The sequence below is a fragment of the Pelobates fuscus genome, chromosome 4 (genome assembly GCF_036172605.1).
Source record: "Pelobates fuscus isolate aPelFus1 chromosome 4, aPelFus1.pri, whole genome shotgun sequence".
NCBI lineage: Eukaryota > Metazoa > Chordata > Amphibia > Anura > Pelobatidae > Pelobates > Pelobates fuscus.
Window position 1 is genome coordinate 351,673,543 of NC_086320.1, and position 26,411 is coordinate 351,699,953.

Genomic DNA, 26,411 nt, shown 5'->3' on the forward strand with positions numbered 1-26,411 from the left:
ATAAGGTTTCAAGCAACATGGTGAGGGTTAAAATTGCTGTTGAGAGTTGTGGCAAAAATGAGAACAGAGCAGTTTAATCTCTGAGCCTAACTGGCTCTCTAATTCAATCAAAATCAGCACTCTACATACATAGACCAAGCAAATAATTTAACTGTTGCCATAAAGTTGACCCCTCACTGTATAATACAAATGTTGGACCTTTATAATTCCAATTTCGACAAGAATAGCTTAGCAATTTCTAGGTGATTTTATTTCTATATTTGTGATTTTCTTTATTTTAGCAGTATTAATCTCTTGAAATATGAGTTGCAGGAAATACAGACAGTATTTGTTAGCACTGCCACTGGGCAAATAATTTGGACGTATAAAATCTGGAACTGAATTCTAGTTATCCTGCAATGTTCGGGCTGGCTAAAATCCAGACAGAATTTTGTCTTATTCACAGCCAGAATTGCAAATTCCAGACAGTTCCAGAATCCCATTAGGCAGCATAGGTACCTGCCTACAGGCCCATGTCTCATTGGAGGCACCTGTTTTAAGAGTTTACAATGTGCCTTTTAGAGCTTAAGTGGAAAGATGGGGAGAGATAAGCACCAGGTGCCTTAGCCAGTGTCCTCTGTACTCCAGTCAGCCACCTATGCTTGATAGTAAGGCTGCAGAAAACCCAATTCTATCCCCCCAGTGTCTGTTAGGCTGGGCATCTGCTCACCAACAATAACAAACAGGAACAGGAACATCACTGAGTGATGCACACTGTATATCATACGACAGCACTAAGTAATGCACACTCTATATCATAGGACAGCACTGAGTGATGCACACTGTATATCATAGGACAGCACTGAGTGATGCACACTGTATATCATAGGACAGCACTAAGTGATGCACACTGTATATCATAGGACAGCACTGAGTGATGCACACTCTATATCATAGAACAGCACTGAGTGATGCACACTCTATATTATAGGACAGCACTGAGTGATGTACACTCTATATCAGGGATTGGCAACCTTCGGCACTCCAGATGTTGTGGACTACATCCCCCATAATGCTCTTACACCCATAATGCTGGCAAAGCATTATGGGAGGTGCAGTCCAAACCATCTGGAGTGCCAAAGGTTCCCTATGCCTGCTCTATGTTATAGGACACCACTAAGTGATGCACATTGTATATCATAGAACAGCACTGAGTGATGCACACTATATATCATAGGACAGCACTGAGTGATGCACACTGTATATCATAGGACAGCACTGAGTGATGCACACTGTATATCATAGGACACTACTGAGTGATGCACACTATATCATAGGATGGCACTGAGTGATGTACACTCTATATCATAAGACTTCACTGAGGGATGCACACTGTATAACAGCTACTGCAGCACTAATAGCAATCTTAGGAAACTACCGAAGACATAAGAGGTGTGAGCACTTGACCAATAACCCTTCAAACTCCTAACACCGGAGAGCCTGAAACCACTAAACTGAAGCCAATGATGCTAGTCCTGCACTGCACTGTTCAAAAACAGTGTGACTCTTAAGATAGGAGTGGGGGAAGCACCAGGGCACTAATGGGACCATTACCACTAATGAAAATTGTTCTGGTAATAGTGCTTGGCGTGTTCATTTAAAATGGTTGACATTGAAGGGTACAGTTTTTAAAAAGTGATGCCATCAGAGTAGGTAACTTTTGACCTCCACTCAACATTTCACTTCTTTCGCCATGGTTACAAATCAGAATTATAACAAATAAAAAGTGAACGATAATTGGTTTAATTGATATGGCTGCCATTGTCCTTTGCGCGTGGTTGTAAATCTGAACACTTAGTACTATTTGATTCATTGGTGGCGTCTGCGTAAATGTTATTTGAATTGTTCCCTGTTGCATTGTCTCTGCATTTCCTATCACAATTTCCAAAGAGGGTTAAAAACACTGGAAGAAAAACCAAGCCATGGAGCATCCCAAATGTGATAACAAGGAATATGATCTTGAAAAATGTTCTAAAGATGTAACTTTCTGCTGTTGAAAGGACAACGACGCCCAAGATAGTTGATAAACCTCCCTGTAAAATGGGGTAACCCAATGAATGCAAAGCATCTGCTACTCTACTGTTAGCTTTTGGGCTACCATTAGAAACATAAGCGTATGAAATGTGAGCTGAAAAGTCAACCGAGAACCCAATACATATAACAAGGTTGATCATTGATATAGAATCCAGGTTTACCTGCCAGTAAGCCATGAAACCAGTGACACCAACAATGATGGAGGCGATTGCAAAAGTCACCCAGAGTACACAAAGTGGGTTTGGAATTAAAAGTATTGAGATAACAAACATAGCAGCAGCAGCAACAAGGATATTTTGTACAGTGTTCTGGACAATAACTGCGTATTGGTCAAAATATATAAATATCGGGTTATATACCAGTACTGGAACTTCACAGGACTTAGCTATTTCACGGAGTTGGTTTAACATATCTTTCTCATCAACTGCGGTAATTACATTAACAGTCTGGATGAAAAAACGAGAGGCTTTTATGGTGTTTGAGTTAATATATAGATCTTGTTCATAGTTTGGGAAAGCCCTGAATAACTCAGTTAAATTTGCAATGAAATCATTTTTGTCATCTATACCCGGTTTAAATTTTTCGTAGACTCTCAACCATGATTCAGAAAAACTTTTGTTGACAAATGAGTTATTTTCAAATGCCTCCATGCAAGTTTCTATTTTACTACGAACGCTAGAATCCCAATATGAGGTTTCTTCTGTAATGGCAACCATAACTCTTGGACCGAATATTGAAAAGTATGCATCTTCTTTATCATAAAATGGAATTACATAAGAACTGTCGGTGGCCAAATTGCGTAAATCAATTCCTTCCTGCACTTGAAAACAGCCATACAGGCTGCTGGCTACATACACAAAATACAATGCTATAATGAACGCCTTGGTCCAGATGTTTGTAATGAAAGGTCCATACTTATTACGGAAAAAGCCAGTAACTGGATGTTCTATCTCTTTACTTGTCTCCCTGTCATATTCTCCCCCAACACAACATGCTCTGTATAGAGAAAACCCCTCACCATCACCAGGTTTCTTTACCTTTATGCAAGTAAACCAATGCCTATTACTCTCTTCTCGTCTGCCATGGAGAGACAAGAAAGCTCCAAAACAGGTTATGTTATAGATAAAACAAAACAATATGGCAGTTCCAGTATAAATACAGAAGGACTGCACTGAGCCAAAAGTTGTCATAATTCCTATGTAAAATGCAAGGACATCTGTGAGAGTTGTTATAGTGATGGACACCGCGGCTTCTTTATATGTGTTCGCCATTCGTTTTTCAACCGAACTCATAACGTCTGTCTGCTGCCAGCTTGAAATCATGATGAACATATCATCCACCCCAACACCTATACAAATAAATCAAAACAGCCGAGTAAAGAATAAAGAGAGTGACAGAATGGCTATCTATATACTAGCTCAACGTTTTATTCATTTACCGTATTTTTCGCTCCATAAGACGCACTTTTTTTCCCCTCAAAAGTGAGGGGAAATGTCTGTGCGTCTTATGGAGCGAATATGAAGCTTTACTTACCTGTCTTGCAGCGTTGGCCGGCAGCACAGGGCGCACCGCGGTAGTGGAACTTGAATTTCATGTTCCGGTTTCCGGCGGGACTGAAAGGAAGTGTGCACAAGCTGAGTGCGCACTTCCTTTCAGTCCCGCCGGAAACCGGAACATGAAATTCAAGTTCCAGTACCGCGGTGCGCCCTGTGCTGCCGGCCAACGCTACAAGACAGGTAAGTAATTATGGGACAAGGGGAGGGGGACAGTATGGGAGAGAAGAATATGGGGAGGGGGATGAAGTCTATGGGGAGGGGGGGGATGAAGTCTATGGGGAGGGGGGGGATGAAGACTATGGGGAGGGGGGGATGAAGTCTATCGGGAGGGGGGGAGATGAAGTCTATGGGGAGGGGGGGAGATGAAGACTATGGGGAGGGGGTGGATGAAGACTATGGGGAGGGGGTGGATGAAGTCTATGGGGAGGGGGTGGATGAAGTCTATGGGGAAGGGGTGGGTGAAGACTATGGGGAGGGGTGAGTGAAGACTATGGGAGAGAGGAGAAGACTATGGGAGGGGGGGACACTATGGGACAGGGGAGAAAAAAAATATTCTGTAGAAACTGTCCCATAGTAAGAAACACTATGGGACAGTTTGTTCAGAATATTTTTTTTCTGGGTCTCTTCCTCTAAAAACTAGGTGCGTCTTATGGTGAGGTGCGTCTTATGGAGCGAAAAATACGGTTGTTAAAAAAAAGTTTATTATTTTTTATCATATGTACAAAAGAAATACGCTAGTTTCCAGAACATTTTTGAAGACCAGAGAAAAGATTTTATTGTTATTTATGGAAAATGTTTAACAACTACACATATTGCTGCTGTAGATATAATAGGAGGAGAAAGTAATACTGATATAATGAAAAATACAAAATAGATATTAACCATAGCAAAATATTTGCAATACACATGTAAATGGCATCAGAAGAGCAACCCAAGATGCTTGACTTCACTCTTGGTTACTCCAAGAATCAAGGCCATTTTAGAATTGGTCATGGTGTCCTGGGAGGGAGGGGGGTGTATAACCAGGGGCGGACTGAGAACCCTCAGGGCCCCCGGGCAAAATAAATCAAGGGCCCCCTTACAGGCCCCACCCATACTCCGCAGCAAGCGCCACCCATGTCCCGCCTCCATGCATCGCCCCAGCCACACCCTACACAATCTTTAGACACAAGGAACAAAAGTGCAATAATCCCTTCGAGGCCCCAGTAGAGACTACAATTGAGGGCTAATGGGCCATGGAGGGGGGTCTTTCTAGCAGAGGCTATCTCAGTGTCCTTTAGAGAGTGTGTTAAAAAGAATTTCCTCCAGGTCCCATTAGAGACTACAATGGAGTCTAATGGGGCCTGGAGGGGGGTCTCTCCAACACTCTGGTTCCTATTCACAATATAGCAACACAACATAGCTTGCTGATACCTAGGCCAAGTTAGCTCCTCTTACCTTAATTACTGTTGCTGGCTGGCAGTCTGTGGGCTTGCTGAAAGGCTGTGGGCTTACTGGCTGCGGCTGGCAGGCTGTGGGCTTGCTGGCAGGCTGTGGGCTTGCTGGCTACTGCCGGCAGGCTGTGGGCTTGCTGGCTGTGGCTGGCAGGCTGATGGCTTGCTGGCTGCGGCTGGCAGGCTGTTGGCTTGCTGGCTGTGGCTTGCTGGCCGCGGTTGGCAGACTGCGGGCTTGCTGGCTGTAAGCCTAACTGGTGGCCTGTGGGCTGGCTGGCCGGCCTGTGGGCTGGCTGGCTGGCCGGCCTGTGGGCTGGCTGGCTTGCTGGCTACTGGGGCACTTGTAGATTATTTAAAGAAATAATTCATGCACAATAACCACTACTGCTCTGTGTAGTCGTTATGGTGCCAGGAGGGCCGGACCCCCCTTTCAGAGTAAGTAGTCAAACCGTTTAAGAACAGTTTGACAACTTACCTGGGGTCTGCTGGGATATGAGGCTGTAGTAGGGTATAGGAGCAGTGGTGCAATGTGTAAGGGGTGCAGTGTGTGTGAGGGGGTGCAGTGTGTGAATGTGTAGGGTGTGTGGGGCAATGTGTGTATGAGGGGGCTGTGTATGTGTGTGGCAATGTTAGTATTGGGGTGCTGTGTGTGTATGGGTGGGCAGTGTATGTGTGTGTGTGGCAATGTGTGTAAATGTGTATGGTGTGTGTGGGTGTATGGTGGGCAGTGTGTGAATGTGTATGGTGTGTGGGGGCAGTGTGTTTATGGGGCTAGAGTTCACTCTCACCACTGCGACCACCAGGAATCCCTGGTGGTCACAGTGTTGAGAGTGAACTCTAGCCCGTAGCTCCAGGGCTAGAGTTTACTCTCGCAAGAGCCGTAACGTTGCCGTGGTAACCGCGGCAACGATCTGTGCTCGTGCAAGAAGGACCCAGAGGAGCTGCAGGCTGAGCTCCCGGGTCCTCTCTTCCTCCCTCCCCTGCCGGCTGCCCGCACGGTGCCTGCGGACAGGAGAGGGGGCAATAGCCCTCCTCTTACTCCCCCCCTCCCCCTCTTCTTACCCCCCTCTTCTTACTCCCCCCTCACTCTCTTCTTACTACCCCCTCCCCCCCTTCTTACTCCCACCTATTCTTACTCCTCCCTCTTCCTACTCCCCTCCCCCTCTTCTTACCCCCCTCTTCTTACCCCCTCCCTCTCTTCTTACCCCCTTCTCTCTCTTCTTACACCCTCCCTCTCTTCTCCTAACCCCCCTCTCTCTTCATACGCCCCTCCCTCTCTCTTCCTACCCCCCTCCCTCTCTCTTCTTTCCCCCCTCCCTCTTCTTACCCCCCTCCCTCTTCTTACCCCCCTCCCTCTTTCTTCTTACCCCCTCCCTCTTTCTTCTTACCCACCCCCTCCATTTCTTCTTACCCCCCTCCCCTCCCTCTCTGTTCATTTCCCCCCCTCTCTGTTCATTTCCCCCCCCTCCCTCTCTGTTCATCCCCCCTCCCTGTTATTTCCCCCCCTCCCTGTTCATCCCCCCCTCTGTTCATTTCCCCCCCTGTTCATTCCCCCCTCTCTGTTCATGCCCCCCACCCCCTCCCTCTCTGTTCATGCCCCCCCACCCCCTCCCTCTCTGTTCATGCCCCCCACCCCCTCCCTCTCTGTTCATGCCCCCCCACCCCCTCCCTCTCTGTTCATGCCCCCCCACCCCCTCCGTTCATTTCCCCCCCACCCCCTCCGTTCATTTCACCCCCCCTCCGTTCATTTCACCCCCCCACCCCCTCCGTTCATTTCACCCCCCCCACCCCCTCCGTTCATTTCACCTCCCCCCACCCCCTCCGTTCATTTCACCCCCCCCACCCCCTCCGTTCATTTCACCCCCCCACCCCATCCGTTCATTTCCCCCCCCAACCCATCCATTAATTCCCCCCCCACCCCATCCGTTAATTCCCCCCAACCCGTTAATTTTCCACCCCATCCGTTAATTCCCCCCCCACCCCATCCGTTAATTCCCCCCCCACCCCACCCCATCCGTTAATTTCCTCCCCCACCCCATCCGTTAATTTTCATTCCCCCCCCACTCCGTTCATTTCCCCCCCCCACCTCTGTAGCGTGGCCGAGCTGCTGTCCGGTCAGATGCCCGGCCGGAGTGATAGGAAGGTGCACACTGAGTGTGTACCTTCCTGTCTGTCCGGCCGGGTACAGGAAACAGAAACTCCTGTTCCGCGCGGAACAGGAGTTTCTGTTTCCTGTACCCGGCCGGACTGACAGGAAGGTGCACACTCAGTGTGCACCTTCCTATCACTCCGGCCGGGCACCGCGGACTGGCGAGCGCTACAGAGGAGGGGAGGTGAGAAGCTGCAGCCGCCTGAGCGCTCTTAAGAGAGCGCTCAGGCGGCTGCAGCATTTAAAGGGGCGGCCGGGCGGGCCCCCTGATGGCGGGCCCCCCTCCCGGCCGGGCCCTCGGACCATGTCCGAAGTGCCCGACCGGTCAGTCCGCCCCTGCAGAGCTTAGCCACTTAGCTACTCCTTAACCCCGTAGCTGCCGAAGTGTAGCCCTGTTCTGGGCTGGGTAATTAAATTCTAGGCAAAATGCACAGCATGCTGGCGCCAGACAGTCAACAGCAGTACAGCCCCCACCTCAGTGCCACCCCTAACCTCCCCCCAGTCTGTCCTCCCCGATCCCCTCCCCTCCAGAGAGAGGGACTGATGTCAGCCAAGGAGTAAAGGGAACTCGGCAATTGAACGGAGGTAACTTTTAGCTTTTTTTTTTTTTTTTTAACTTTGGTAAGCGGCAGACCAGCTTAGAAAAGGTTACTCTAATTAAAAGCAGTCGTTTCTGAAACAACAGTTTTTTGGTCGGAGTTACCGTTTAATTGCAACTATAGACAATGACTAGTGACAAGGGCAAAAATGTTCTATTAAGTATTTTTTTTTTGATACACCTAAATAAAGAATATTATAATGGTTAAAGGAATTAAGCAATTGCGGAATTTTATTTGAATTTGACCTATTTTAAAAGATTGCAATGTTTTACCAGAAGTAACATATACAATATCTTGTTAAAGGGATACTATAGTCACGAGAACAACTACAGCTTAATGTATTTGTTCTGGTGAGTATAATAGCTCCCTCCAGGCATTTTAATGTAAACACTGCCCTTTCAGAGAAAAGGCAGTGTTTACATTGTCCCTAGGGACACCTCCAAGTGGCCACTCCTCAGATGGCCACTGGAGGGGCTTCCTGGCTCAGGGCTGCACAGTAGGCAGCCCTGCCATTCAGCGTCCCCACGCTCTGCATGGAGACGCTCAATTTTCCTCATAGAGATGCATTTATTTCAATGCATCTCTGTGAGAAGGTGCTGATTGGCCAAAACGGTGTTTGGTCCCGCACCCTTGCCGATTTTAGCCAATCCAATGTTTTTGGCGATTTTGATGATGTCACCAAGGGGGCGGGGCCAGCACCAGCAGACCCGTGGAGAGCTGAAAATAAGGTAAGTTTTAACCCATTCTGACAGGGACAAGGGGGGGGGGGGGGGGTAAATGCATCATGATTTATTATTATTTTCCCCTGTACACTTGTACCTTGTTTATTTACCTTTGTATACCATATACAATTCTTAAATAAATAAAAACAATTGTTGATTGGTCATTATGATTCTTGACCATTGTTTTGGTGTTTTATGTATTATATATTTTATACTATTGTGGGGTTTTTATTTTTAAGTATTTCAAGAAATGTCTATCTCAAAAACACATAAGTAATTACAAAAGTAACCTAGTTCTTAGTAATTCAACCCTTTTGCTGGTAATTTATAAATTGTAGATTATGCTAACGTAGTGTACCTATAATCTTAATTTTAATAATGACAGGAGGCGAGTATTTTGCATAACTTCCTTTACTTTATGCCTCCAGCAGCACAAGTCAATCAGAAAACTTTAAACCAATCAGTAACCAGCATCACATCCATATATAAAGCCCTGACAGTCACATGATTTCCTCTTTCTTTGATGCGAAAACAGTCCATTATAGCGTCAGGGAATTCGAATAACAGTCTTGAGTAACGTGTAGAACATAATTTGGAACATGACTTGAAAAACCTTCCAGCTTTATCTTGATTTTTATCTTTATGATGGTTACTCTGAAAAGAACAGAAATACGTGAAAGGTGATGGAACCCAACTGATGTCCACATAAAAACCAGTACTATATGCATCTATATTTATATTACGTTAACAAATTGCAACATTAAACAACCATAGTATACTTAAATAATCGCCACGGCTGTAACACCCGTCAATCAAATAAGCATCCCATAAATATACTGAAATATCCCAAATCTTATAATTAGACTGAGAATGATAACCAGAAAATTAGAATTTCCCAGAGTATAGGGAGGGAAACAGGGAGGGAAAATACTCGCCTCCTGTCATTATTAAAATTAAGATTATAGGTACACTACGTTAGCATAATCTACAATTTTATCACATGACAGGAGGCTTCGTATTTTGCATTTTTAAAGCTTGGTATGAGTGAAAAGGATGCGCGTGTGGTTGACGAAAATAAATATACGGATTGTTCATGGTAACTGGCTTGTATGGTTGGTATAAGCCCAGCAGATGTCTTTAATGTGTCAATCTAAGTGTTGTCTGGATCTCCATACAACAAAACACCGCTATAACTGCACAAAGATTGGTAAACCGTCGGGAACAGGGTAAAATACGGACGCGAAAAAGGATTTAGTTCTACGAGACACCGTAGAGGTCCTTCCTTCTGGTGATACCGAAAAAACATTTACGTCGAACTCCAGAATATCTGATACCCGACGAAACAAATCTAACGTAACGTGATTATGGCTGACGGAGGGGTAGGTTATTGTTATCTGACTAGTTCCGAAAAACCCAATCGAAGTCTCACCACAGTGATACTTTTGCTCGTGGTTCTGGACCGTATGCTACCCCGCGGAAAACGGCCTATCAAAAGTTCTTGATCGACCGGAGTGTCGTGAATCGTACTACGCGCTGTCGAAATAAGGGAACGTATCCCGATAATGGATCGGTCGGATCGTTCCGATCGGCCCTTCGCGAAATTTATGAAACAGATTCAACCTCGAGGTAGGTAGGGGTAATAAAAAAGATCGTAGTCCCTTTCCATACCCCAGTGAATTCCAAGTGTTCCATGTGGATAAGTTATTTCGGGGAATACCTGTTGTCCATGAGTCCCATGACTCTAGTTGGCTGCGATAGTCCCTTGACATACCAGTCTCCCTTGGAAGACATCAATCCACCAACTCTAGCCGCTCCTACATTATCAATCGATGATGTTCTCCCCTTGATCTGCCCGAAGGCAAGTTAAAACTGAAGGAGCAGAGGATGATCCCAATTAAAGACAATCATTCTTGGTGTCCCGCTTAGCTCCTCTACCTCTGTAGTGGGTACTATCGAAGTCCTTGCCATTCTGATCCCAATTTCATAGGTGTGCCCGGATCTTATGCAGTGAGTTTTCAGTCGATGTCTGGCCCGGTAGTGAAGTGGTCCTGGGAAATAATCAAGGTACTATGGAGCCTTTCCGCCATCTCCGTCGAATTTCCTTACGAAAGTCGCTATCGTTGATGCGGGAAAGGTGCAATCCGTCTAGGGTGGAATCTATTCCGAAGTAGAGGTACGTAGTTACTCGGAACTGGAACCGAACCGACTCCTCTCTGTTCACTATGAATCCCAACAATTCCAGAAACTGTGCTCTTCCGTGCGTCCTGACCAGCTTCCAAAACTTCTTGAGGTACTATGTGAACCAATAGGTAAGTGTCCTTTCAAATCTAACCTTGCAAAATCCTTTCGAGGAGTAGGTCTCCTAATAGATGTATACCTTCCTTCTTGAGATGTCGGTACGTCCCAAAAACCATTGGGTTGGCCTATGTTGATGATTGGGGGAGAGTCTCCTGTCTTCTTCTTTACTACTATTACGTGGACTTCGGTCTGATCGGGACATAGATATCCCTGCAGTGACACCGAGCTCCCTGTTGAGGACTATCTTGTTCATTCCTAGATGACCTGGGCATTCCATCCTGAGCTTGTTTCGTACTTCTTTTCCCCTAAGCCGAAGGTTGGCAAGGTGTGCCCGGTGCTCCGGCAAACCCCTTTCGGATGATCCTGGGTGTCTGGTGGTACGCGAGTCAACCAAGGTTGTCCAGTGTGTCAAAGGAAACTTTTCTTGCTAGGTGGGTTCTGTCGCTTTTCCTCTTCCGATGGAGGCTCTCCATTCTCTTATGATCTCCAGAGAAGGGGGGGAATGGAGTCCTCGTCCCCTGATGATGGAGTCTGAGATGTTCAATGTGCAGGACGTTCTGAGAGACGGCTCCGCTAAGTCGGGGTGTTCTCTTTCCCTTTTGGGGAAGTCGCGTTGGGCCCTTCCAATGGTGTTTAGGTGGTAAGGTGCCCGACTTGTTAGTCAGCCTCTTGGAGAGGACTTCTTCCCCCAGAGTTGCCCTGGCGGTTTTAATCTTCACCTGGAAATCGGTCGGTGAATTGAAGGAAATCCAATCTGTTGGTTCATACCCTTTCGTTCTGTGGAGTCAGGGGCGTACAACAGTACGCTTATAGTCACTCAGTGTGCCTCTGTGTATAACCGGGGTCACCCAGTACTTCGATTAATCGGTACCGCTTTCGCAGTATCTGGGTAGTGGCCTGAGAATGAGGACACCCTCCGTAGGGCCGGTATGTACCCGGGTATGGGAGACTTGAAGGCCTCCCTATGTATAATCTAATGGTTCATCCTTATATGTCCTAGAATTGTGGAGTTTGGCGGAATAGTGAGTTCTCCTTCTCGGTTAAGGGAAGGTTGTACTGATCCTCTAATTAAAACATAGAGGTGTCGGAACACATGCCTGTAGTGTACCCTGGTCTGTGCATACAATGCCAGAACATACTCTGAAGGTAGAAGCCCTAGACAAGGGCGCGGGGGATCACCCCTTCGTACCTATGTCACTAGCACCGGAGTAAGACTAGCTTAGGGTCACCCAGCGTAGGGGGTCATCCATGTATGTATGTCTTTTATGGTCTGTTGGGACCCTCTTCCGGGCTCTGGGGTACCTAACCAGGTGTCAGGTACGGTAATACATTTATTGCCACTAGTAGGTCTCCACGTACAACTGGGGTTCCCCCAGAATTGTTTCCATCAGTGCCACTTAGAGATTTCCTGCGAGTGGTCTGAGGAGGGGGTCGCCCTCAATAAGACCGGGATGAACGGTCAGAAATGCCGGGACGTAAGCCCGTGTATGGGGAGATATGGTAGTCTCCAAATTATCCAAGGGGTCACCCTTAATGGATATAGTACTGTGGGGCTTTGGCAGCACCGTGAGCTCTCCTTCTTGGTGCTGTCGACATACATGTATCCATTGTGTTCCGGTCTGGCATACCGTAACAGATCGTACTCCGTGGTTATCAGCCCGTCCTAGGGCGTGTGGATTAGACCCCAATATCTACATGTCCTTAGCCATTCCGGGTCTTGGCTGGGTTCTCCGACTTTTTGAGGTATGTCTTGCCAGTCCTCCTCCTCCGAGGGCGAGTCCTCTGCCCTCCATTCGTCTATGATTTCTAATGACGGTGGTGATAATGGTTCCTCATCCTCTGATGAGGGTCTTGTGGAGGGGAGCGGTCCATGCCTTGGACTGGCGGTTCCGCTTCCTCAGTATATTCCCTTCACCTCTTGGAAGGGTTGTGTTGGAGCCCATCCATTGGTGTTTGGACGCCCATGTCTCCTGCCTAAGTTGTGTAGGTTCCTTATCCTCTGTTCTTGATGGAGGTGTGGTGTCCACCATCTCCGGCGCTGTCTGCGTCATCCTTTTGACTAAAGCCTTTTTCCCGAAGCCGACCCCGCGGCAGTGATCATGGCCTGGAAATCCACCGTTGATGATGGAGGAGTGTCTGACACCATGGTAGCATGATTTTCTCCCTTCTGTGGGGAGACAGTTTATACGTCAGTGCGTATGTAACTACACAGTGGCTTCCACGTACAACTGGGGGACACCCAGGTACCATGTACTCAGTACCACTAGGAATTTGACTAGTGGTCTGTAGAGGGGTCACCCTCCTATCGACCGGGGTGAACGGTCATTAATGTTGGGACGTAGCCCGGTAATGGTCGGGACGGAGCCCGGTAATGGTCGGGTCGGAGCCCGGTAATGGTCGGGACGGAGCCCGGTAATGGTCGGGACGGAGCCCGGTAATGGTCGGGACGGAGCCCGGTAATGGTCGGGACGTAAGCCCGGTAATGGGAGGTATCGAAGACCTCAGTACGCTTTTGTAAGGAGTCATCCTTGTGTAATTTGTCTTGTATGTCTTGTATGTAATTTTGTGGAATTTTTTGCCACTGTGGATTGTGCGTACTTCGTTATAAGCCCCTCATTGGGCGTGGTGGTCACCCTTTGTAAACAAATTTGTAATGGTTTCCGGATAGTTCTTTGGTGTTTTCACCCGTGTGGATCAATCCTCATTGCCTTCTGTGAGTGATCATCCAATTGGGCAGTGCAGCCTGAGCCTGATGGGAGTTGTTCTTGGTTTGGTGTAGTACAATCCCAATTGTAAGTTACCTGCAGTGGCCCCTGAGCACAGAGTTGCAGGGGTTAACTGCCGTGAGAAGTGCGCTTAGCCTGATGGGAGTTGTTCCTGGTTTGGTGCAATACAATCCCAATGATAAGTTACCCGCAGTGGCCCTTTAGCACCGAGTTGCGGGGGTTAACTGCAGTGAGAAGTTTGCTTAGCCTGATGGGAGTTGTTCCTGGTTTGGTGCAATACAATCCCAATGATACGTTACCCGCAATGGCCCTTAGCACAGAGTTGCGGGGGTCAACTGCAGTGAGAAGTGTGCTTAGCCTGATGTGCAATACAATTTTGAAGGTAAGTTAACTGCAGTGGCCCTAGCAGAGAGTTGCAGGGGTTAACTGCAGTGAGAAGTGTGTTTAGTTTTACACATATATATTAAGTGGCAAAAAACTTTCATTTCCAACAGCATCCAAAACTTTTACACTTTACCTTTAAAAAAACCTAGTGCCAGTTCGTGGGAATCACGAACTGGCGAAATTAAGATGGCCGCCGAGGATCTCGCGGTATCGCGAGATCCAAGATGGCCGCCGTTCGCGCGTAAATTTTCCCGCTCGGTCCGCGATCTCGTCCGCGATCGCGGCCCGACGGTACCGGTCGGCACCCCCTTGTGCCCCCCCATCCACCCTCCAGCATCCTGGACCCTAAACAAACCGGTTGGACCCGCGCGATCGCGGTAAAATGCCGCGAATCGCAAGGGTCCTCAGGCAAGCAGCCTGACACAACAGAGCCCTGAAAGGGAAAACCCCAGGGTAGTGTGGATGAAAAAACAAAACAAAAAACGGACCGTCCAGGGAGAAGGGGATTGAGGGGAAGCAGGGATAATAGAGGGACAGGTTAAAGCCCCAGACAGGGGGTTAAAGACACAGTGTACAGTAGAAATTTAAAGGTATAAATACAAGTTAGAATTGCACTATAAACAGAAAGCATTTGAGAGCATAATACTCTGACCTGTGCCTTGGCTGGAAGCAGCAAAGAAAGAGGAAATCATGTGACTGTCAGGGCTTTATATATGGATGTGATGCTGGTTACTGATTGGTTTAAAGTTTTCTGATTGACTTGTGCTGCTGGAGGCAAATACGAAGCCTCCTGTCATGTGATAAAATTATAATTTTATAAATATTTTTAAGCACCTAAAATAAGAAATGGGGCATTGGCTGCAGTAACAACAAATGGGACCCCACAAAGTAACAGTAACCCAAAACTGCTCAGGACGGCTAAGCCAGATGTAATGACTCCAAATGAGGCGACCCACACTTTGTTTCTCACACAGTCAAATCTGTAACATTAGGATGAATATGTGATAATATAAATGTAGAGTACATAAGACTTAGTATGAGAAAAATGTATAGAATTAGCAGTGATGATAATTTTGTTGAACATAGAAGGTGGTTGAGATTTACTTAAAGTTAATCAGGGTGACAATGTTTGGGATAGAACCTGATATATATATATATTTTATTATTCTTTGAGACTGACCCAAGACTGGTCAGGAAACAGCAACCAGAATTTGCACAAAATCAATCCTTGATTTATTATTTTGGTGCTGTTTTGCACAATTAGCAAAACAGCTAATTGTGCAAAACAGTTTTAGGAAAAATATGTATTTTGTCACCACTTTATGAACACACCTTACTTTTTGAACATGTTGTATTTTGCAAACTATGGTGTTTTCTGTTACCAGTGGGCTATATCTGTTGTTATATTAATACATGCTTGTCTTCTCTAAAATAAAAAAAATCTAACATTTGGAGCTGCTACTGTTTTTGTTTGTATTTTATCAGTTTTTTTTCTCAATAGCTGCATCGTCGTGTTATATTTATCTTGTCAGATATATACTTACCTTGTGCACGTTGTGATGGAAAAAAATATTGTTAGGAAGTAGGTAACTGAGTACAGAGGGATAACAGATCGTGTGGTCACTTCAAATTCCTGCTGCATTGATACAGATGTATAATAGGACACCTCATGTGAAGGAAAAAAAAAACCAAAATGTGTGAGATAGAGATGTGTTTCTTAAATAACACAAAAACTCAATAATTCTATGCAGTCAGTCAGTCTATGTTTGATATTTGTTTTCTTGGTTTAGAAGTCTAACAGTGAGTGTTACAGAAGAATATATTGGGTTATGTTACAAATGCTTTAAAAGTAGTTGAATTATTAATTTTTTGAAAATCGTATTATATGAATTTATTCATTTACACTTAACAGCATGTCATTACATAGTAAGAGGAAAGTCACCAGTCTGTTTAAAATCTAACTTAGTGATGTACATTCTTTATCAAACAACGCCAATGGCACATTATTGTACTTAATTGATTGATAATTACATTATTCTACAAACATATTGATGTGCATTAATAATTATTATTGTAATAATATTATAAAGAAAATATTTACCTGTATATGTTTTAGTTTCAAATTGTTTATTTTTAATGGGATGGATGTAATGAAGTGGTTGATCCATAGTAAGCTGTTATGCCTGTCCTGATCACTGTCCTCTCTGATATAGTACACCAATCTGATAGCAAGGGCTTTCTGCACGGTGTGTTCTGGTCCCAATGTGACACCTCCGACATACATTCCTAGGAATGTTCCATTTTGGAACAATGGATAAGTCACATTTAGTATCTCTATCTGATCGGGGTTATCTTGTACTGCAGCTACCAGAGGATTTGGTGGGAAACAACGAGGGCCTTGGACCTCTGCGCACAGCTGTTGGAAAGATAGGTTAACATTGTGTCCTTGTTCTGACCTTGTGATATTCAAACTTCTCACCATCTCATCCAACAGCAGAAGTTCCCTGAATGCATTTACATGCAATATATTATCAGATAAACTGACTGCAATCAGTGAGACAAAAGATCCTTCCGTATAGAGCCTCTGAGGAGAAAAATGTCCAGAGTCATTCGTTGGGAAATGCTTCTTGATAAAGTCTCGTTCGGTTTTAGCTGGACCTCCAATGGGTGTGAACTGTTTTTCTATATTATTAGCTTGTCTTTGTGGTAAAAAATAAAAACCAGCACCGAGTCCTGCAGATATAATAAAGGGAATACATAAAAACCACCAGGGGTATCTAGCAACTATTATTCCAAGTTGCTGGAATCCCTGAGAGAGTGGTCTCTCTATACAATTTGTGCGACATCCAACCATTCTTAATTTCAAATAACTAAGTCCTCTTAAATATGTGACAAGAACTATCAGAAGAAAAAGATCTGCCAATTAAAAAGTGAAAGCAACACTCTGAATGGATTTAAAAGAACAACTAATCTGAAACACAAATAGCATTAGTCACATGTAAATAAATTTCCCAGAGTAGAACAGTGTATTTTAAACAATGCTGGAACCAATATATTTGTCTACATAGCAACCTCTGGTGAACTCGTGAGATGAAGGATATGTTCAATATTCTGCAAAGCAGAAGTTGTTTAAAAGCAGAATTTGTTTAACCCCTTAAGGACACATGACATGTGTGACATGTCATGATTCCCTATTATTTCAGAAGTTTGGTCCTTAAAGGGACACTATAGTCACCTGAACAACTTTAGCTTAATGAAGCAGTTTTGGTGTATAGAACATTAGACCATCCTTATATAAATGCATTGGATCAATAATTTCCTATGGGGATGTTGAAGATGCTGGATGTTCTCATGCAAAGCGAGACTAGAGGCATCCAAAACATTGCAATATGAAGAGGTCTGGGTGCCTATAGTGCCCCTTTAATGTTTATTATATACTCAGTCGGTGTTATAATTTGTATTGCTCACGATTTGTCTTTATGTAATGCTGAACTTCTGCATATGTCATGCACTTAGATATGTTTTTCTTTATGTGAACACTATTCACGTTTGACAATGTCTTGTATTCATAGTTCTTTAATAAAACGCATGGTTCAGGTGGCAATCCCTGGGATTAATGTGGAACTGAAAAGCCTACATTATTTCATTCTTCTCAGAACCTTCTAGTAAACATAGTGATGGAAAGTGACAGGCGGACAGATCATACTTGTGTACACCTGAGCTTCTCAATGACCTGAGGGACATATTAAGAGCCTCTCAACCAGAGAATAGCTTGCCTCCATGATCAACAGCCTTCCATGATGACATTATGGACACCAAGATGAAAAGCAGGTTCTCAGAAGTGTAAGGGGACAAAACTGCTGTAAGAAGAACACTTACCTCTCTACAGGAGCAATTATAGGCCCACTCTTCCCATATCTCTATGCTCCATAGATGCCCTGTGGATATGGACATCAGCAGCAGAAAAAACAGCCTGGGTGAGGACTGTCCCTGAAACTCAGATATCAAAGATTTGATGCAAATCCTATAATCAATAATGAATCAACTGCAGGTGTGACCTGCCTAGACCACAATAATTATGGATTGGACCCATAGAGGCTTGAAGCCTTAATCTGGTAATACTCAGACGCCTAGAGGTTTTGTATGTATGTTCTATTATTACCAGGAAAATAGCTTTAAGGTCTGTTTAGCAGGTCCACTGTCTTAATGTACTATTTTATCAAGACCTATCCCGGTTCACACTGCAGGCACAGTGCTTTTTGCCACCTTTGCCTAAATATCCAAGGGCTTAGAAGTACAGAAGGGGATACCTCATGAATCCATTGTGTCATACAATGGTCTTAAACATTTAGTCTGCCAGCCGTAGGATGTCTAGTCCTTCACATGTGCCTTGGGACTGTTGCCTGCTCATACAGAACCCACATTGCCAACTCACTGAATGGTTTAAAGTCTGATATGAATACAAATCAGTGCTCACAATTTCCACTTACCACTAGGGACTAAGAATATAGCCCTGGACACTCCAGGCTTGCAGTGGCAAGCAACTTTTAAGGCTTGGCTAGTAGTGTAAGACTTGACATTTTAAAGCTCTGTGCAAATTATGACAATTAAGCGCTACAGAATCTGTTGGCGCTATATAAATGGCAATAATAATAATAATAACACTCCATTGTTGTCCTCAAAGAGTTTCTTAATTCTGTTGTTGTTGGTGTGTTGTGTAAATTGGTCTTTTATTTTTTGGTGTAGTAAGTGTGGCTAGTGGATGTAGAGTTTGTATGTCTCTAGGGAAGGGGTAGGCATTCTTTGATAGCACTATACCAACATAAAACTGTGATGTCTATTAAGGTGCCTGTCTACTAAGGCAATGGTTATGTATGTCGTAGAATTCTGCATGCGTTATGTATGGGTGCAGTGGCTGCCTTGTGAGGTTTTATGAGTAAGTATAAGGGGATAAGGTATGTCACAATATGGGAGTTTGGGATCCATCGGTACCGTAATCCTTCAATTAATCCTCAGGTGGATTTTTACATGGAGTAGAAGCAATACCAAAGGCATACAGACAACCATTTTTCACTGATGGAGAGTAGAGAGTATAATTTGCCATATTTATATACTAATAACTTAAACGGGAAACTCCAATGATATCTAATGTGATTTAATGCTGGTAGCTGTGTAACTGGTTTTAGTTATTGTCTCCTTGCTACAGTAGCTGCGGAGAAGTTGTTAAAAAGCTGTTCTAGAAAGTTATTAACAGTGGCAGGTCCCTTCCGGGCAGATTTCAATAACTGCAACTTAATTTTGAGGTAATGAAGTTGGACATCATCATCTCTGGGTGCTCTATCAGAAATGCTTCTACTTAAACAATGGTGCTAATCCGTTAAAAGCATATCTTCAGGAAATCCAGGTATGTGTGTGTCTCCTGAGGTAGTCATGAAAAATGCAGAAAAGGGAGGCGGAGCCAACAGCGGAGCAGAGCGGTCGCACTCACCAGGAGCTCCCCGCCAGAAACCGCAAAATACAGCCCAAAGGGAGATTTTGCGAAGCCACCCGAGCACACTCACCCACGCCCGACACGGGGACTAACCATGGGTCGGAAAAATAAGAAACCCAGAGCCGAGCGAGACCCCGCCACCCACGACATCGGGGAACTTCTCCGGCGCTCGCAGAAGTCCGCATGGGACAAGATGGCGGCAGGAGATGATGGCTATTCCTACTCATCGGACGATTTCTACATAGATCCCGCAGAAGGTATAGCACCTGCTCCACCGCCCAAAACAAAGCCCTCCAATACCCCTACAGAGGAGCCAGTCACTGCCTCCTTACTCAGGAGTATGCTGGCGGAACTCAGGACCAACATAGCGGCCGACATGGCCTGTATAAAAGAAGCAGTGGAGGGGGTCACCACCAGAGTCACGAGGCTGGAGGCCTCAACTTGCACCCAGGATGCAAGGATAGCATCTCTAGAACAAGCGCTGGAGGATGTGCAGAAACTACAGAGTTTCAAACGACCGGATTAACACGCTGGAAGACCAGCGACGGCGCTATAACGTTAAGCTTCGAGGCATCCCGGATACTATAGGCCAAACAGACCTGCCACACTTCGTTAGGCGCCTGCTTGCTGTCCTATTACCGCCCAAACAGGCTAAAGCTGTGCGCCTAGATGGGATGTTCCGTCTACCTAAGCCCACAACGGCACCAACCACAGCACATACAGATCTGATACTCCGCTTTCAAACCCTGCAAGATAAGGCCCAACTGCTAGCAGCTACGCGGGGGAAAACCCCCCTGACATTTGAAGGTGCCACGATATCCCTCTTCCAGGATCTGACGAAAAGCACCCTGGAGTGGCGCAAGACCCTACAACCACTTCTACAACATCTCAAACAGCAGAACGTCCCATACAAATGGGGGACACCGAACATGCTCAACTTCACGTACCAAGATAGAGCTTACCGAGCCGGTAACTACCCTGAACTGGACGCACACCTACGCACAGCAGGCCTGATGTTGCCCCATGGAAGAGAGAGCTCAGACCTCGCTCGACTGGATCCAACCGCTGTCGCTGACTTCATCCCAGGGGCGCCCACCCGACCACCGCACCAACGACAGAAAACCTGAGGAACAATACAGCTGAGAGGGTTCCTGTTATACAACCCCACGGACTGCTGACACCGCAATCCCCAGGGAATGACCCCCAGCCCATGATGATCCCGCTCTGTTCCTATATGAACTCTTATACTGTTAACCTCCGAGTTCCTCCCATTTACTTTTGGTTACCCTAAGTTGCATTCTAATAGACAAAAACAATTCGTATAGGTCCACCTAGCTTAACCTCCACACACCCGAGATGGCCCCACAACGAAAATCACTACACCCCTTACCGGGGAACGCTTACACACTGACGACCAGAGGCACTCCCAACCGTGCCTGCTCCTGACTCTCCCCCTTAACCGATATCAGCAGACGCAGCTACCGACATACACATGGGGACAGGGGGAAAACCTCGGGTGAGAGAGTCATGTACCAGTTCGGGGTGCACCCCGCATCACAGTACACCTTCATGGCTTGTTTTAATGCAGATCTACTAAACACAACACATGCCCAGATACGCACACACAAAAGGCACACTCACGGACCCCTCAGGATTTGGACATGTCAGACATACTAATAGACAACACAACTATACTCTTAATAAATAAAATGTGCTAGGCCTATCTAAGCCATAGCAATGTTGATGCTTGTTACTATGTGTGTCTACAAAAGCTGTTGTGGCAATGTGGATATTTTTGTTGAATCTGCACAATAAAATAAAGAATTAAAAAAAAAATGCAGAAAAGATGAAAAAGGTAAATATAGAAAACAAAACATATGAAGCTGCTTTTTCTGACCGCAAAATGAGACATCTGTCTTTAAAGCATGCATGTTCCTCTAAATGTTAACATAAATCATTCGGTGTCCTGATCTATAGTTTTAAGAAGGACTTCTTGGCAGCATCTAACATGTGGGATCACGTAGGGTAAATATAATCCCTTTCCCGTTCAAACTATTACCTTTCAGACTTTGACTTCAGTTTTTCTTCTGCCGATCAACACTTGTTTGTTTTACTTTTCAGAGTTTCTGTTCAATCCTACACATGTAATCAATAGGCCATTGGCTTCCAAAAGAACAATAATATCAAATCAAACAATATGATTCCATCCAAGACTAAGCTTACCAGTGGCATGCATGTTTTCTGAAACGTCTATAGTTAATAATAATTATTCTTCACGGTACACAGGAAAGGAAACAATTAATTCATAATCAGATCTCACAACTCTTTTGTGTCCAGAACACAAAAATAAAAATTTATGGCAGTTAAGCTGTAAAGAATAACACAAGACAGTGTCATAAATCATCCTTTCATTACGAGAACAAGCCCTGAGTTTAATCAATATTGGCAAATGGCAACTAAGCAAATGACTCAACAGTTGAATCTGGTTATTGTCCAATGTTTTATTAGTTCCGCCATATTATATGTGCTGCAGTAAAGCACGTAAATTAAATAAAATATTGCAACAGGATTGCAATAGGACTAGAGATGTGCAATTAGTTTCATTCTAAATGGAATTTTGTCCAAATCCATCCAAATTCGACAGTTTGGAAGAGTCCAAATTTCACAATCAACTGAAAAAAATTCTATTATCTGCTAAACAACTGAAAAAATATAAGAAAAGGGATTTTATTAATTTTGATCTTTCAGCTGCTTAATAGATAACTCCCTAATTTGCTATTCTTAGGTGGGATTGACATATTTAAGGATGCTAAATTAGGGAGCGATCTACTAAACAGTTGTACAATCAAAATTAAGAAATGGCCTTTTTTTAGGTTGTTTAGTAGAAAACTCACTAATTAGCTATAGTTAATTAAGGATACCGAGCATCCGAATTTCCGAATAGACACAAAACAAAACTAAATGAAAACGGACTGCTCTGTAACAAATCGAAATGAATAATTTAGGATCCATTTGTTTTGATAAGGATAGCAAATTAGGGCGTTAGATACTAAACAACAGAAAGATCAAAATTAAGAAATGGGCCTTAGTAGATAACTCCCTAAATTGGTACTTTGTAACTTTGTGACTGCCACTAACAATCATTCCCCTCTAAGGAATAATAGGCATCGAAATTTACAAAATTAACAAAATGTTTAAATGAATTTCGCTTTGTCTGATTCTATATTTTCCAAATTTTAGATGAAAAACAAATTAGAAAATGAATGAATCAAAACAAACAATTTTTCTCCTGTGCACATCTCTAAACAGGACTAATCATGTTTTTATCTGTATTCCGGGCACTGTCATCTATGATTCAGTGAACTGTAAACAGGGTGTTTGACCTAAGTCCAGCCATGATGGAGCTACATAGCATGTTTGAAGGATGGCATTCTAATTGTCAGGGCTTTGCGCTGGCCGGCTGTTTACACATGAAAAGAACAACAAGTCCCAATTCATTTTCTGTTTATCTCTCTTAACATGAAACCACTTTTTAGGAGAGGATTTACCACTTCTAATAACATGATACAATTTATGTGTTGTGGTTCTCAGAATTATTTTCAAGCAATTTACTGAGCAGAGGCCCTGTCATTTACATCTCGACCTATGTATCAATCTCTTGGAGCCTTGTTCCCGTGCTAAGTTGATGGACATAGCTACGAACCAGACCAGCCATGCTTGGAAATAAAAGGAAAAAGCAGTAACATGTATCTTAGACTTTTAATTAGCTGCAGTATTACACATCACCAATAAAGGAACACTATAGTCACCTAAATTACTTTAGCTAAATGAAGCAGTTTTAGTGTATAGATCATTCCCCTTCAATTTCACTGCTCAATTCACTGTCGTTTAGGAGTTAAATCACTTTGTTTCTGTTTATGCAGCCCTAGTCACACCTCCCCTGGCTATGATTGACAGAGCCTGCATGAAAAAAAAAACTGGTTTCACTTTCAAACAGATGTAATTTACCTTAAATAATTGTATCTCAATCTCTAAATTGAACTTTAAAGGGACACTCCAGGCACCCAGACCACTTCTGCTCATTGGAGTGGTCTGGGTGCCAACTCCCACTACCCTTAACCATGCAAGTGTAATTATTGCAGTTTTTCATAAACTGCAATAATTACATTGCAGGGTTAACTCCACCTCTAGTGGCTGTCTACTAGACAGCCACTAGAGGTCACTTCCTGGGTTCTAGCACAGGAAACCTGTGCTAGAGCGTCGCTGGACGTCCTCACGCTGTGTGAGGACCTCCAGCGTCGCTCAAAACCCCATAGGAAAGCATTGAAATGATTTTTCAATGCTTTCCTATGGGGAGACGTAATGCGCATGCGCGGCATTTCCGCGCATGTGCATTAGGTCTCCTCGGCCGGTGGGCGAGATCAGTCTCGCCCACCGGCCGACGTAAGCAGAAGGTGGAGCGGCGGGGGAGGAGCAGGCAGCGACGTGGGACATGTCGCTGCCTCAGGTAAGTCACTGAAGGGGTTTTCACCCCTTCAGCAACTGGGGATTGGGGGGTGGGAGGGAGAAGGACCCTCCAGTGCCAGAAAAACGGATCGATTTTCTGGCACTGGAGTTTCCCTTTAATCACATACAGGAGGCTCTTGCAGGGTCTAGCAAGCTATTAACATAGCAGGGGATAAGAAAATCTTAATTAAACAGAACTTGCAATAAAGAAAGCCTAAATAGGGCTCTCTTTACAGGAAGTGTTTATGGAAGGCTATGCAAGTCACATGCTGGGAGGTGTGACTAGGGTTAATAAACAAAGGGATTTAACTCCTAAATGGCAGAGGATTGAGCAGTGAGGCTGCAGGGGCATGTTCTATACACCAAAACAGCTTCATTAAGCTAAAGTTGTTCAGGTGACTATAGTGTCCCTTTAACCCCTTAAGGACACATGACATGTGTGACATGTCAAGATTCCCTTTTATTCCAGAAGTTTGGTCCTTAAGGGGTTAATGCCATGTTCCCAATTTGATATGAATACAACACAGAACCAATGCTCTGCTGGATACCAACCCCAACAGATAGCTATTTAATCAGTGTTTGATGTCCGTACAAAGGAGAAGTTCTTATCCAGATTTTAAAATCCAGATAATGATCTGGTGGAATTCATTGTTACAATAGCAGCTAATGAATACAGTGGTGAAAGAGTTATTTGAAATCCAGACAAGCCTATCAATTTCTTTTAAACTCTCATTAAGCTGATGGAGATTTGCCCGACACCGCAATCATGCAATGTCTGTTACACAGGAAAACAATAAACTAAAGGCCGTAATGATTGATTAATCACATTATGAACTGTACATGTCAATTTGTTATTGATTTATGGGCAAATGAGAAAACAATGTAAGTGGCTTGAGCAATATTTACTGATAAGAAATACTTGATTGGTTAATGCAACAATATTCTTATTAGAATGAAGCATATTTAATCCAGTTCTCGGTAGGTTAACATGATTTTCGGACACCATCTGTAAATAGGTAAGGTCTGCACAATTAATGTATTAATGTATGTAATTAATGTGAATTAGTATTAAATAAAATGAAAATGTTCTGACATCTAGTAAGCTTTTCTTATTACGTTAAAAGTATTCTACAATTCATTATTATTTTATAGTTTATGTTAGATATTACCCAGATTTTATCCTTCTTTGGATTAATCTTATTATATTTTATTATTTGTGTTTTATTGATAGAGCACAAGCAAGATCTGTAGGCAGTATGCCTCTTAGCACAGTTACAAACGTGTTAGTGTATGGGAAACATTGTATGCCGTACAACATATAATATTGGTATTTGCATTCTTGGACAGAATTAATGCATGTCCTGGTCTTGCGAGCTTGCACTCTAGAGGGAACAAAAAAAGAGGGGGTGGGGGGGTGGGAGAATCAGTAAGGAGTATTTGGGCTAAGAAGGTAGGGCATGAACCCAGGAGTAAGTAACTTGAAAAAAATAAGAGAAACAAAGTTTCTAGCCCGAATATTTTAATAAAATGTAACTTTTATTATAGCAGTCAATAAAATTGGTTATAGTATGGCCAGAAGGTGGCACTATAACCGCACTAGAATAGATGAAAAATCTGACTAAATGTAGCTAAGTGATTACTCACACAATATATACAGTGTAAAACAAAAAGAAGGGGGTAGAAGAGATAGAAAATATACATATGTACAAATGGTGGTAGCACTAGAGCTGAGTTGCAACAGTATGAGACAGAGGTGTCACTAGAGAAATATATGTTATACCCAATAGTCCTAGTTGCCATGAGTGCCATGGGGAGCCCTCGGCTAAACAGTGGTCAAACTCTGTGTATGGCTACTAAAAGTATGTACAGAAGAGTCCTAAAAAGGAGTTAGTGGTATAAATAGACCAATAAAGCACTTATGTGCTATAGTGAGGTAGATGAAATAGTGGTAGGAAGTCGGAAAGCTGATAAGCCAAAAGTCTGAGCCGTGCTTTCTAAGGCTCCTGTTAGGAGTCTATAGAGGTAGAGATAGCTATCACATGTCAGTGTCCTAGATCACTTTTTATATACCAAAGTATAGGTTGATACTACTGCTAATATTTAGCCGATCTGTGCCTTCAAGGGCACCGGTGTTTAACTAAGATAAACAGAATCTAGCTGTCACAATTAAGCAGTATATAAGTGCTTTAAAAAGGTCAATCAAGCTGCTTGGTATTATAGCTGTTCTGTATAGAAAGAGTTAACTAACTGTTACTAATAGAACCGAAAAAATGCCGGTCTATGATATTTACACTATTCTGTGCCTTCAAGGGCACCTATTTAAGTTGAAGTATAGAGTTAACTTGCTATAGCTAGTCAGGCAGTATATGCCGATCTGTGTGCTCGGGTCCGCCTGTGTCTGAAGGATACAATTGCCGGAGGTCTGTTACACGTGCTAGTTGCACAGAGAGATGAATCAGAGGGTCTGTTGATCG

At 44.0% G+C, this 26,411-nt stretch overlaps 1 protein-coding gene across 1 annotated transcript; it reads right to left on the minus strand.

Annotated features, from left to right (window-relative positions):
- Window positions 1-1,781: 1,781 nt before the first annotated feature.
- On the minus strand, window positions 1,782-16,794 carry LOC134609474 (patched domain-containing protein 3-like). Its single transcript, XM_063453146.1, has 4 exons — window positions 16,042-16,794; window positions 15,485-15,606; window positions 14,775-14,920; window positions 1,782-3,421 (listed from the first exon to the last, which is right to left on the minus strand). Exons 1-4 carry the CDS (start codon window positions 16,792-16,794, stop codon window positions 1,782-1,784), a joined length of 2,661 nt encoding a protein of 886 aa, XP_063309216.1.
- Window positions 16,795-26,411: the final 9,617 nt, after the last annotated feature.